Source organism: Elgaria multicarinata, chromosome 2 (genome assembly GCF_023053635.1).
Source record: "Elgaria multicarinata webbii isolate HBS135686 ecotype San Diego chromosome 2, rElgMul1.1.pri, whole genome shotgun sequence".
Taxonomy (NCBI): Eukaryota; Metazoa; Chordata; class Lepidosauria; order Squamata; family Anguidae; genus Elgaria; species Elgaria multicarinata.
In genome coordinates this window covers 46,473,919-46,488,015 of record NC_086172.1, presented here as the reverse complement: position 1 = coordinate 46,488,015, position 14,097 = coordinate 46,473,919, and the positions used below count along the sequence as shown (strand labels likewise).

Below are 14,097 nucleotides of genomic sequence, written 5' to 3'. Positions count from 1 at the left end.
GTCGTGATTGATGCCAATGCTGATAGCTATGGTGATTTTGAAATAACCACTGTAAATCTATTGTTATTGATTTAATGGTGGTGGTGGTGGTGGTGGGGCGCTTACCCTTCTCAATTTGGCAGCAGCTTCTCCAGAACGGATTGCAGCCAGCAAGGTCTGGTGGATCTGTTCTGGGTCAGGGCGCTGGAGTGTCACAGCAACATTTCTCTCACAGGCAGTAGTTGTTGGAGGGCCAGATAAAGAGGGCACCTGCTTGTTTTGCTCATGGCTTCCGCAATTATTTTTCTGTTGAGTAAAAAAGCCCAAGTGAGTTTATATTCTATATTCTCTGGCTAATAGAACTTGTGTCCCCCCCCCACTCCGGCTCATGGAATTCCACATGATTACTTCACATGTTATTGATTTCTCTGAAGAATACACAAGCCCGTAGGGCATTTATATTTGCAAGACTAAGGCTACAATCCAATGCCCATTTAATTACCAATAAGTCCCATTGAACTAAGTGGTACTTACTTCTGAGTAAGCATGTATAGGGAAGGTTTTTGAGAATTACATTTCAATATAGACTGTGTCCATGTAAGGCAGGTGTATCGGAAACTCTAGCTCATGTACTTCTGTAATGTATTCCGATCTAAGACCTTATAGTATATCTTCTTTTTTGACTAGCTTACCAGGATGTTCAGACAAAAAGGTCCTGTACATTGCTGAACAGATGGCTAACTTTTTTCTAATTGCTTCATGCATAAGAATACAAATGAATACCTATATTGGCTAAACTGCATAAATTGTTTTGTATTTTTCTGTAACTTGTGCTCTGTATTTTAATCTGAACAGGTCATATGACTATAGCAAATATTGATATGTATGTTTTTACTGCAACAGATTAACAGGGCTACTCCCCTGGAAGGTGTACTTCACTATTTTATTTTGCAAGTAATCTGGGATACACGACATACTGAAAAATACTGAAAAATTGACAGCATGGGGGTCAAACACACTTTTTAAGAAATAAACAATTTTATTTTATTACCTTGTCTGTCGTGCTCTGTCGTGGCTGTCCTGTTAGGCTCTGTAAAGGAGAATGGTCCTTTATCTCAGTGTTAGACATTGATGAAGAAAGGTCAAGAGAAGTTTGCTCTCTTAATGGCCTGCTTGAACTGGTACATGTTTTACTGAATGACTGGGATCTCTTAATTGCTGATGATACAGCAAGAGCAAAAGGTGAGGGCCTGGAACTTGAATATGGTTGTGGCAAAACAAAAGTCCTTAGAGTTTTCAGGTTAAACGGAGGAGGCTGGGATGGTGGAGAATTCAGAGACGTAGACATTTTTACAGGAGGAGTTGTGATTTCTGATTTTTCCTTATTATGGCCATTTTCAGACTTTTCTTCTACTAACTGAGAAGGAGCATTAACTGTTCTAGGAAATGGAAAAGAAGTATGATCTGGGGATGCTAACTTTTTCTCTGTGTCTATAGTTCTAGCTTCATTTTGAGTAGGGCTACTAACAGAACCACTTCTTGCAATTGCCGATGTTACATAATGCCCAGAAGCCCTCCTTTGCATCTGCAAAAAAAAATTGCTTGGCTTGGCTGTAGGACTTAAGATGCTTGATTTTTCTTGCATTGCAGGAGGTGAACAACTTTTGTTTTCTGTGCTTAGCACTGAGGGAGCTATTACATGGTCTGGATTAGGTTTGGAATGTTCCACTTCCATTTTCTTGGTTCTGGCATTAGAGAAAGAGACTGTGGCATTATCAACACTTGTTTTAGCCAATGGATCGTTCCCCAGCAATGTAACTTCATATCTAAAACCAGGTCCTGATTTATTCAGGGTTTTTGAGATATTAAGGATGTCTGTTTGTGTGCCAAATTCTTGGGAATTCTCATTCTTCGGAGATGTGTGTAAAAAGTCTGCTTCTTGCCTCTCCACAGTGTCCAATTCCCAGTTCTTCACTATTTCCAGTGATTTTGGAGGCACTATTTTATAAGTAGTCATTCCAACTTTGGGTATATAGTCTCTTGTAATCTCATTGGAAGGCTTAGGTTTGGGCTTTGAGTCTTGCCAATAAAGCGGGTAACCTTTTGTGGGAGAACTAACTGGACTTTTGACAACTCGCTGTGGTAGAATGTGATTGTCATTTGCAAATGCATTGTTTTGATTGGTATAAGGACTCGCTCTTTCATCTACGGATTGTTGCCTCTGATGGCTGGGTTCTGTCATGGTTCCTACTGTCTCATGTATCCTGTTCAGGAACCCTGAGGGTTGATTCACTAGAACTGATCTCTGCATATGACTTGGACTTTTGTGGGTGATCAGCTTGTAACCCCCAGAATTCGTATGCTCATGTAATGCAGTTTGGCCTAAATTATTATCCGATGGGATTGTCTGAATTGCAGCATCCTGAGTCTTTACTGTCTCGACAATTGATGGATCCTGTTTTTGGTTATGCACCCCTGGAAGTGCTTGAGGGGTACACTCCTGATTAAGAGAGCTGTCATCTTGGTAGACTTGGAAGTTCAATGCTTCAATCTTGTTACTTCCTCTTACTTCTACCGCATGGGTTTTTCTTTCTTCTGTCACTGTTGTATTGCTGTGCCCTTTTTAAAAAGGCAAAGATAATTTTGAAATTAGAATCAAATAGTTGCTTGAAACATGAATCACTCCTTTTCATTTAAAATAGTATTAAATAGGGCTAAACTTTCTGGTGGTATATATCCACTTATTGTACCATGTACAGTGTGTGGATGGCAGACATAATCATGAGCATTTTTTAAATATTCCAAATACAAGTTTTTCTAGATGGAAAAGTACAATCACAAGGACCCATCACTACCAATAAGCTTACTTGGCATTCCTAGAAGCAATGGTAGAAAATTCCCTTACATGTAATCAACACTGTAAGTTTGCAGACATCGAAAACATTGCAGCGATTAACCTGGGAGTTTAAAGACATGTTTCACTAGCGGTACTACAATTTACTCTAAAGAAAGAGAAACTCACCATTGTTTGCATTTGGCTGCAATGCTCCAAGTGGTTTGCCACTGTCAATTGTAACTTTCTCATTGAATATTTGACTCTGTTGAACTCTGCAAAACATAGTACAGGAGCACTAGATAGACCTCTATCAATAAAAAGATGATAGAAATACCACAGTTCTTCAGAATCAGATAGACAAAACATAATGCAGCCTACATGCTAAAAACAAGAAGAAACCCAGGCCAGGCACTCATGCCATCAGCTTCTGAAGAAATAGCAAGGAGTCTTGTTGCAACTTTAAGACTGGGTTCTGATGACACGATAACCAACGGTGGATTAAATAGTCAATGGTTGGTTAGTGTGTCTTGTGTCAGGACCTTTTCACACCACAGTTGGTTATTTGGCGGAAATAATCAATGCAAATAACCAATGCTGTGCAGACTTGATTATTTGAACAACCCTTGGATATTGTGTGTGTGATGAGCACCGTTGATTATTTCGTCACACACAGTTGGTTATTTTCAGCAACTACAGACTCCCTGAGCAAGAGAAACACAAGCAGCAGTGGGCCCTCTAGTCCAGCCAGCAGAACTCGCAATGGCTGATGGGATAGCAGCGGGAAGACTGAAGATGGGAGAAAGGGCGAGGGATGTGTCAATCAAATACACCCTTGAGTAATACTCAACTCAACACTGGCCTTAATCCACACAACAGTTGATTATAATAATCATGTCATGTGGGGAATACCCTCTTGATAATCAACCATGGAGTTGACTATTAACCCAACATTGACTACTGTGTAGTCCAAACACAGCCAAAGACTAATGAATTTATTACGACATAAGCTTTTAGAGACTAGAGTTATCTTAAACTGGCTGGTATGTGTGTGACATACACACACGGATAGACAGATGGACGTAGAGAGAAAAATGAAAAGCGTAAAATCAGAGGGAAATGAAATGCAAAAAACTATAAACTGATAATTACAAGTACATTAAAGCTTAAATGTATGTAATGTAAGTACAGTGAATAGTCACAAAATAATGTAGATGAAAACATAAAGGTTATGGCATTGGTAAGCTAATTAACCCCTGTAGTTGGACAGAAACCTGTAATTTCTGTTCTGGGAACAGATGGTAGAACTGTTGTAATTCAGTGGTTTTACCCTAGAGTCTCCCTTAAATTTTCTTTGTTTAGCTCCTGAGACCCTCAGTAGCCTTTGCTAACTGCTGGGACCGCCATTCCCTAGGGCTTCTTAAGACCTGTGGGCCCAACAGCAAGGTAGAATTTAAGAAGACCAAGCCAGGGAGTTTGTGCCATCAACTCCTGAAGGAGCTGCCTAAGAGAACTCTGTTTTTCTGTATTTTGTAACACATATTTGTTTTAGTATTTTAACAGGGTAAACTGCCTTGTTTGCTTTAGAAGGAAGGCAATATATAAAGTCAGCAAATAAATAAACAAACAACTAGAACAAGAGGATATTAAATTCGTTGAGCTCTTCAGAACTCAAAAATAAATATTGCTATGAGGCTTTGTATATACACTGTACGCTTTGTTTGTGTTCTTTAGAGCAGTTCTCAACTCCTTCTAGTAGACAGGTTATTTAAGTGTACAGAGACGGCACAGCAGTGTGCAGGACGTCCTTGGAGCCACTACCCTGTGCCTGTTTGCTTTCTCTTCCCCTCCTTATCGCTTTACTATGATTGTAATAGAATGTAAGCCTTTGCGGCAGGCTCTTGCGATTTACTGTTTTACTCTGTACAGCACCATGTACACTGATGGTGCTATATAAATAAATAAATAAATAAATAATAACAATAACAACAACAACAACAATCTATGGTTCCCCTTCCAGCAACTCCTGCACTGTGCTGGAGTCCACCACCCAGCTATCTATAATACCAAGTCTAATGCACTTACTTGTGATCTGCGCTCATATTTTCTGTTTTTTCTTCATTTGAGTCTTTTGCATTATCTCCAGCACCAAGGGCAGGATCTGAAGCCAATGGAGCAGGCTGATTTTTCTGAATAACTTCAGGAGCACTGAAGGAGGTGGGAACGTCTTGTGTGGTGACAGAGGTGTCTGCACTGTCATCATGCATTTCTTCCTTCTCATCTATCTCCTCTAGGCTGTATTCAGAGCCTATGTCAGCTACATTCCCAAGAAAAGCACAATATGCAATATTAAGGGAGGATAAGTATATGAAAGTACATTGTAAAATAACAAACCAAACCTTGCTTACTGATGAGTTCATGGGGGCTGGGGCTACCCTCAAGCTTGCATTTTAAAATTCTAATAAATGTCAGTGTATGTCAGCTAGGCAGAATGCAAAAACAGGGTAGCAGGCTCTGTTTTTATGGCATAAAAGTATCAGTGTCTCTGAAAGCTTATATGAACAGAGGAAGACAGCTTGGCAAAAACACTTGGAAAGACCCATCCAAAAATGCATTTTCATTTAATTAACCATAAGAGAATGAATTCATAGAACATAGGAAACTACCTTATAGAGATTCAGACTTTTGGTCTCTAGCTTGTTAATTGTCCCTGCTGAATTTCCTGGTCCTACCTGGAGATGGCAGGACCTTCTGCTTGCAAAGCATGTGTACTGTCACTGAGCTATAGCCCTTACCAACTCATCAACAGTTGTCACTGCATTATTACTTTTGATAATATTTCAGATTTATAATAGATTTACTGAAGTGCTTGGGGGAATATAAAAACATCATCTAGTGACATGACCTGGAGGAAAAAGCTTTGGGGAAAAGTCAGCTTTTTTCTCAGCATTCTTTGGGCTCTCCTAATAAACCAACATTACTATGCAAGGTCAGCATAAAAATGACCTGTTCTATTTTAAGCAGAGATGATTATGAAATAAATACAACAACAGAATCCATGAAACATCAGTAAGAGGAGACACTGAGTTAAACAGAGTTATGTAAGCTTGTCCCATTCTCATGGCCATCCCTGACACTTGAAACTGAACAGAATGGAAAATCCTAGATTCCCCTAGAAAATATATATAAAAGCTTTCACTACCCCCAGAAGAAGCTAGTGTTAGAACTTATTATCGAAGTAAATTAATCCTAAGGACAATACATGACAGCCACCTACATTTAAGAGACACTTCAGATTCATCTGGAGTATCAGCGTTAAGCAAACGACTACCTTCATCTGAGACTTGCTGGATATTGTTTTGATCATGATTGGTTGGCTCAAAGCAGCATGAGGCCCCTGACGGCACTGTGGTCCTGGTTAGGTCAACTACATTGCCTAAGAAGCAGGTTAGGAAACAATACAGTGAATTAACTTGCATTAATTGGATCATTAAAACAAAGGAAGTATCAGAAGGGAAAAGTAAAAAGCAGCAGTGCCCTAGCGCAGCCTTCACAAAGATGGCACCCTCCAGATGTGTCATCATTCCCAGACACACTGCCATGCTGGCTGGAAAAGATAGGAATTGTAGTCCAATACATCAAGAGAGCACCAGAGTGTGGAAGGCTGCCCTAGCAAGTTAGAGATGTCAAAGGAAACTGCATTTGTGTTATGTCATGTTAGTAGGGCTGTAGCATTTAGCTGATTAACCAACTAAGGGTGCAATCCTGTAAGATCCGCCCTTCATTCTTGTAAGCCTCCATTAAAACTTTTGGAAAATTACAGAAGTATCCCCAATTAACCAGGTAGCATTTTTAATTTCTTTTAATGTAAGTGCTTACAAAAACCACAGATGGCAGGCACCATCTTAGAAAAGGCATGACTCCTTCCCTCTGACACAGAAGGGAAAATTGTGCCTGCTGCTCTCTACAAAATTGTGCCTACTGAAAGATGTGTATGCATCATCTAAAAAAAAAAAAGGAGAAATGCTTTTCTTTCCCCATTTGAAACAACTGTTTTACTCATAAGCAAACAGTGGCAGATTTAATTGTTTAATGAAGTAAAATGTATGTGATTAATTAGGGTGACCATATGAAAAGGAGTACAGGGCTCCTGTATCTTTAACAGTTGCATAGAAAAGGGAATTTCAGCAGGTGTCCTTTGTATATATCATAGAATCATAGAATAGCAGAGTTGGAAGGGGCCTACAAGGCCATCAAGTCCAACCCCCTGCTCAATGCAGGAATCCACTATAAAGCATCCATGATAGATGGTTGTCCAGCTGACTCTTGAAGGCCTCTAGTGTGGGAGAGCCCACAACCTCACCAGGCAACTGATTCCATTGTCGTACTGCTCTAACAGTCAGGAAGTTTTTCCTGATGTCCAGCCGGAATCTGGCTTCCTTTAACTTGAGCCCATTATTCCGTGCCCTGCACTCTGGGAGGATCGAGAAGAGATCCTGGCCCTCCTCTGTGTGACAACCTTTTAAGTATTTGAAGAGTGCTATCATGTTTCCTCTCAATCTTCTCTTCTCCAGGCTAAACATGCCCAGTTCTTTCTGTCTCTCTTCATAGGGCTTTGTTTCCAGATCCCTGATCATCCTGGTTGCCCTCCTCTGAACACGCTCCAGCTTGTCTGCGTCCTTCTTGAATTGTGGAGCCCAGAACTGGACGCAATACTCTAGATGAGGCCTAACCAGGGCCGAATAGAGAGGAACCAGTACCTCACGTGATTTGGAAACTATACTTCTATTAATGCAGCCCAAAATAGCATTGGCCTTTCTTGCAGTCATATCGCACGGTTGGCTCATATTCAGCTTGCAATCTACAACAATTCCAAGATCCTTCTCGTTTGTAGTAGTGCTGAGCCAAGTATCCCCCATCTTGTAACTGTGCCTTTGGTTTCTCTTTCCTAAATGTAGAACTTGGCATTTATCTCTATTAAATTTCATTCTGTTGTTTTCAGCCCAGCACTCCAGCCTATCAAGATCACTTTGAAGTTTGTTTCTGTCTTCCAGAGTATTAGCTATCCCACCCAATTTTGTGTCATCTGCAAATTTGATAAGCGTTCCCTGCACCTCCTCATCCAAATCATTAATAAAAATGTTGAAGAGCACTGGGCCCAGGACTGATCCCTGCGGTACCCCACTCGTTGCCTCTCCCCAGTTTGAGAAGGTTCCATTGGTGAAATTCCCTCTTCATCACAACAGTTAAAGTGCAGGAGCTATACTAGAGTGAGTTATTCTGTTTTTATTTTCATTATTCTGTTTTTATTTTCATTTTATCTTGTACACCGCGCCGAAATTTTTCAATGGGGAGTGGTATATAAATATTCTAAATAAATAAATAGTAAATAAATAATCACGTGACAGCCCTACATACTTGTGAACTGGAGTCATGACTATATTTTATTTTGGCAAGTGTGCAAAAGCTTACTACCTATTGTCACCACAGGCACCCTTCAATCGGGACACCATCTTTAAATGCCATCCCTTCACTGCAGAATGAAGGGATGGCATTAAATAAAAACCCAACTGCCTGAGTTGCAGAAACCAGCTGTGCCTGGAGGGGGAGCTACACGCAAAGCAGTTCCATGCTGCTTCTTAACATCTGCAAAGAAGGGAACCCTCAACAGACTGCTTTTGCTTCAGCCACCATCGGCTCTTTTTCCTTTCAGCGTTTAAACACCTTTCTATGTCTTATCATCTATCTTTCTATGATAAGTGACTCTCAGCAGTGATTGTTCTTCTTCCTCCACCACCACCCAGACTGCAGTGGAAACTTGAGTATCGCTTTAGCACTTCCTTTCTCTCCTACAGGCATCACCAAGCAGCAGCAGCAGCAGCAAAAATGGGATTTTAAAAATGTGTAGCTGTTTTGGGAGGACAAAATAAAGATGGGAAAGAAGGAGAAGGGAAGTGGGAAGACAGGAGGAAAAACAAAATGAAAGGAGATGAAAGGAGAAAAACAAAATGAAAGGAGAGGATGGGAGGAAGAAGAAGACATGCAGACAAGGAGGAATAAAGAATCAAGAAAGAAAAGGAAATTAAATACATAGGAAGCAAAAGCATGGAATTCATGTTAAACACTATGAGTAAGTTGAACTACAGCAAAAGGGTTAGCATGGGGATGCTACTAGTCATAATTCCTTATAGAGCATTTTTAATTGATAATGTGCTCTGCCAGATTCACAGAAGTCAGACACAATGAAATAGGGTCACCATAATTCTAGTCTTACTGATGGGGAACTAAACTGACAGAGACATATCCATGGTGCGGACCAAGGGAGCTCACCTTCTCCCCAAAGCCATGCTTTTCACTAAAATTCTTCACCCCCCCCCTACACTTACCCCAAGCTGCTATTTTCCCTCAATATTGCTATTTACAGCAAATAGCAGCTTGAGAGGGTGGGGATATAGCACAGAATGCTTTAAATTCTCTCCCCCACGGTCCCAAACCAGATAAGGGTCCACCATAGTTGATTATTTATTGACTGATGACATTTTTATATTGCCCAATACGGGGGCTCTCTGGCCAGTTCACAATTAAAGCCATAAAATACAGCTTCTGTTTTGTTTGCTTTTTTAAAAAAAAGACATGCGAAAACTGGAACAGGAGAATCAAAGACATTTCAAGCAATGCTAGCTCTGTGCCTAAATGAGTGCTAGATGAATCCCTACACTTTTAACTTCACAGCTTTAAAATGTTCAGATATAAAATAAAAATAAAGACCTCTGGAAAAAAGACTTGGAGTGGTGGAGAGAGGAAGGAATTAAGCTCAGTTTACTCGACGTTATTATTTGTATGCTATGCAATTCAAACTGCAGCCATTTAAAACAGAAGAAATTGGATTTAAAATTTCTATGTAAGAAGGGGTTTGTGAAGAAAGGGGCACAGAGGTTTTGGAACATTTTGAGATAAGAATGGAATTTTGTGGCAATGCTGGCAGGAAGAACACTGGCTCTGTTTCACTAAACACAACAATGGAAAGTACCTGTTGGAGACAATGCTTCTGAGCATCTTCCTTTGACAGTGCCTTCAGTATGAACCGATTCTGCAGATTCTGAACCTGAAATGTTGATGCCATTTAGGAATCGTTTCTCTTTCATTCCAAACCCATGCATAAACAGGGACAAATACTCTTAAAGGTAAGGAAACCCCAACATTGACTACACTATGGCCATAGCTAGACGTAAGGTTTATCCTAGATCAAACCTGTTCATCTAGGTGACACACAGGGGATCCAGTGCTCAGGCTGGGGCGAACCCTGGATGATCCCAGGATAAACCTTAGGTCCAGTTGTGGCCAGTGTCAGAAATATAACTCCCACAAAATTGCCCATTTTCTTTCTTTTTCTTTTTTTCTTTTGTGGCACCATCCTCTAGCACTGACTTTTTTTCTGAACAAATTCTTTAATAAGTCTGTTCAGGTCATGCATTTTTAAATTTTACATAGAAAGCATTATTCGCCAACAGGGCAAAATTTGCTCAAGATTAAGGTGCAAAATTCTGAAATATAAAAGCTCAAAAGACCACACATTTTAATAAAGATCACCTGTCTCAATGCTGTTGTCGCTTTGGCCTTGGGATTTTCTGGGAGGTGGCGTTGGTGCTTTGCGCTTTGCCCGCCTCAGAGAAGAATTAACTGATGATGTGCCGCTGAGCTGAAGAGAACCTGTTCTCACTATTCCTATTCCTGAAAGTCCCTGGGAAGAGGGAAGGATGGGAATAAAAACAAAACAGGAACGTTCAAGAACACAGCAACAAAGATATTAATAATTGACAAAAGCAAAATAAAATAATTGATGTGCAATTTGAACATAATGAAGAGAACAATTCAGCAGCACCAATAGCTGCACAACATTTCCCACAACTGAGTTAGAAGCTCATGTAACACTAAATCGGGGATGGGGAACGGAAATTGAATAGAGGGCTGGAAGGCCCCCCTACCCACCCCTCTGTGGGCCACCTGACATCAGAGAGTCATCCACTGGGCATCACTGGCCCCAGCTGAAGTGCCAGCCAGAGCTCCTACACCAGTGCTTTGGTCAGCGACCCAGCTTTGCGTTCCCCCGTGGGGTGGTTCTGGAGCAAGTAAAACAAGTGGTGCACGAAGGAACGCCTTACCAATGGCTGCTGGCCCTGATAGCTATATGCTACCTCCACTATCAGAAGCAGTATGCCTATGTACACTAGGTGTACACTAGGGGAACTTAGGTGAGAGGGGGCTGTCCCACTCATGTCCTGTTTGTGGGGTTCCCGTGGGCAGCTGGTTGGCCTCTGTGAGAATAAACTGCTGGACGAGATGGATCCTTGGTCTGATCCAACATGACTCTTCTTATGTTCTAACCCCTGCTGTTATCTCCCATCCTGCTTTTGAATTCCATCTGAACTTGGCCCTGAAGGGACAAAGCTTGCGTGTGTGTGGTGGTGGTGGGGGACTCAGCTGAGGCCTAGGAGGCTGGATGGGCCAGCTTAGCAAGCTAAATTGGCCCACAGGCCTGACATTGTCCATCTCTGCACTAAAACTATGGTTTAGCATTATGAAACTGATCCATCATGAGCCAAAGGCTCATTTACTGCCTCTCTTCCTCCACACAAAAATGAAGGACATTGAGAGCTTCCACTTTCAGTTTCGAATAAACCATAGTTTCCAGGCCATGTGTCAATACTTGACATGGTGAGGCAAATGCTGGGACCTGCTGCCACCGCCAGCCTCCTTTAAAATAAATAAATAAATAAATAAATAAATGCACGCCAAAGAGAAGTGTCAGGTGAGGGACCATCTTAATTCCCCCAGAATGCCTCTGCTCCCAACAAAAAGCTCTTACACACACACACACACACACACACACTTTGACAAATATGCAAGTACGTATATTTTGTAAATGACACCTGAAAATGTTATTTGTAAACATTATATAATCCGCAGAGTATAGACATACACAAATCCACTTGCCAGGTCACAAGAGGCAAATGCCCTCAGGCCTCTAGTGAGCAAAACACCTGGCAGCACACAGACCTTAACCCCAGAGCTTTCATTTTCATGGACATTTTTGCGCAGGTAAGAAACAGCAGGAATCTATTCCAAACCATGGAAAGGACTCCTGCTGTTTCTTATCTGCTCCATACTGTGCTTTCTCCCAAACCCTCTGTCATTGCCAGAGGACATGGGAGAAGGGATTTTGGTGGCCACAGTTGGAGGTCAATGCAATACAGGACGCAGCTACAGCATCTCTGGCAGATGGCCACACACCCTCTCCTTAAGTCTCTCCAGCCTAGGATTCTTTTCCGTATACTTTTGCCATTACGCTGATAATGACCTAAGCAACATCAGACTACTCTAATCTGCTTCTGGTGTTTTTTTTATGGCTTCTTTTTCTTGATTTTTTAATTGGAAAGTTAATTTGGGGAGCAGAAAAAAGCAACTAGGCTACTAGGAGGAGGGCCTTCTCTGCTATGGCACCCCGGCTATGGAATGAGCTCCCTAAGGAGGTTCACCAGGCATCTACACTATATTCTTTTAGACACCAGGTGAAGACTTCCATGAGAAGAGTTCTACTCATGGAACAAGCTTTCCATGCCTCCCCCTTTCCAATGCAACCCCTCTGCATGTACACGCACACACCTGAAAATGTGCTCCTAAGAGTTTGTAGGGAGGTGGCTCGGGAACAGCATGGGATGTGGCACAGGCCGGCAGAATTGCCAAAAAGGAAAATGTGGACCCTCCCTTGTGTGAGCAGAAGTGCCTTTCCACTTACACAAGAGATGTTCGGATCTAAGTCTTTCTCTTCCACATGCTTCTACTTTCCCATAACACCAACACCACGATCCAAGGACGAAGTAGAAGTACACTTACACTTTCTAATTTCAATAGATTTAGGTGCCCTGAGCATTGCTTTTCAACTTCGGGGTGGGGTGAGGGGTCAGTTGTGGAAACCTTTACACAATTACTCACAGAAATATCAAGCAGAAAATATCCTGCTACATTTGTTTCTATTTGGGGAGCACGCTAAGATGACCAGTATTTTTTTCTCAAAATGAGAGGATCTTCTCATCAAAACACAAAATCCCAAACCTCTATTAAACAGCGCACTCTGGTGGTTAAGAATTAATGAAAAAGAAATTACTGTGTTATGCTTGATGTGAGCAAAAGTAATATCCACTGAAGGCCCTTGCATCCAATTCATCTCTTGGGCCTGTTTTTCCCCCCACTATTCAGTTCTGCACTTCATCTTTCTAGCATGCTCATATAGCCTAGCATATTAGAAAAAAGATGCCTTTCATTCCAGATTCAAAGTAATGTCTGAAACACAAATATGCAGTGCTCCAATTTGCACTGACACATTTAGCTTTGAACTTTAATTGGAATTCACAACTGACAATCTGTGCTTTACCAAGATATTACCCACTGCATTAATTTCCCCTAAAACTGTGCTGGAATAAGTTCAGCACATATTGGGATTTATATAGATAGGTTTGACCTGTAGGTCTGCTTCGCAACTTCATTAAAATGCATTATTACAGAAGCAGGAAATATTATTAAGATAAAAACATTACTTTTAAGCATCCATGTTCTTCCAGTAAGGAAAAAAAATGGTTTTCTCAAGGCTTTAACATGTTCCTAATAATGCAAAGATTTGAACTGTTTAGGAAATCTTCTCAGAAACATGTTTAACTGCATTTTTTTTTTAAAAAAAATAAAGGGCTAAGAAAGGCAATTTTGAAGTGACACTAAATGTCAGATCTTTCCCCAGTTACTGGACATGCTACTTCAAACCATAATATCCTCATATTTAATGCAAGTATAAAGACTTATCAGCAGATTCCAATTCCAATTTGGTAATAACATGTTCTAAAAGTAGCATTTTTAAAAGAAAGAAAAGGAGTGGCTCCATTTAAAAGCACTGTTTCTAAACTTGATTCAGATTATCTTAACAGAAGAAGACATTTCAGGGTTTAATTTTATTTGGCAATATCTGACTTTCATTTAAAAATCGTATTTTAATTTCCAAATTCAAAGTTGAAAGAATGTTTTCTGATAGTTTGCTGGCCATTAATTAGAGGGGGGCATGTTGTGTATTATATACCCTTCCCTAAAGCTGCAATCCTATACACACTTACCTAGGAGTAGGTCCCTGGGACTTACTTCCCTGCAGACATGCATAGGATTGCACTATTAAACATAGTTATTTGGAAGTCCCACCTATTTCAATTGAACTATTTCCAAGGAAGCATTGCTGAGATCAC

General features: G+C 40.8%; 1 protein-coding gene across 3 annotated transcripts in view; it reads right to left on the bottom strand.

Annotated features, from left to right (window-relative positions):
• The window catches only part of COBLL1 (cordon-bleu WH2 repeat protein like 1), a 96,697-nt gene that overhangs the window by 6,866 nt on the left and 75,734 nt on the right, over positions 1-14,097 (bottom strand). For 2 of the 3 annotated variants that reach the window (XM_063116464.1, XM_063116465.1), the window contains exons 8-14: positions 10,403-10,553; positions 9,843-9,917; positions 6,090-6,248; positions 4,898-5,129; positions 3,002-3,087; positions 1,031-2,598; positions 106-285 (exon numbers count right to left, since the gene is read on the bottom strand). In XM_063116464.1, the coding sequence (XP_062972534.1) occupies positions 106-285; positions 1,031-2,598; positions 3,002-3,087; positions 4,898-5,129; positions 6,090-6,248; positions 9,843-9,917; positions 10,403-10,553 (2,451 nt within the window). The remainder of the gene's footprint in view (positions 1-105; positions 286-1,030; positions 2,599-3,001; positions 3,088-4,897; positions 5,130-6,089; positions 6,249-9,842; positions 9,918-10,402; positions 10,554-14,097) is intronic. The other variant, XM_063116466.1, reaches the window with a different exon arrangement.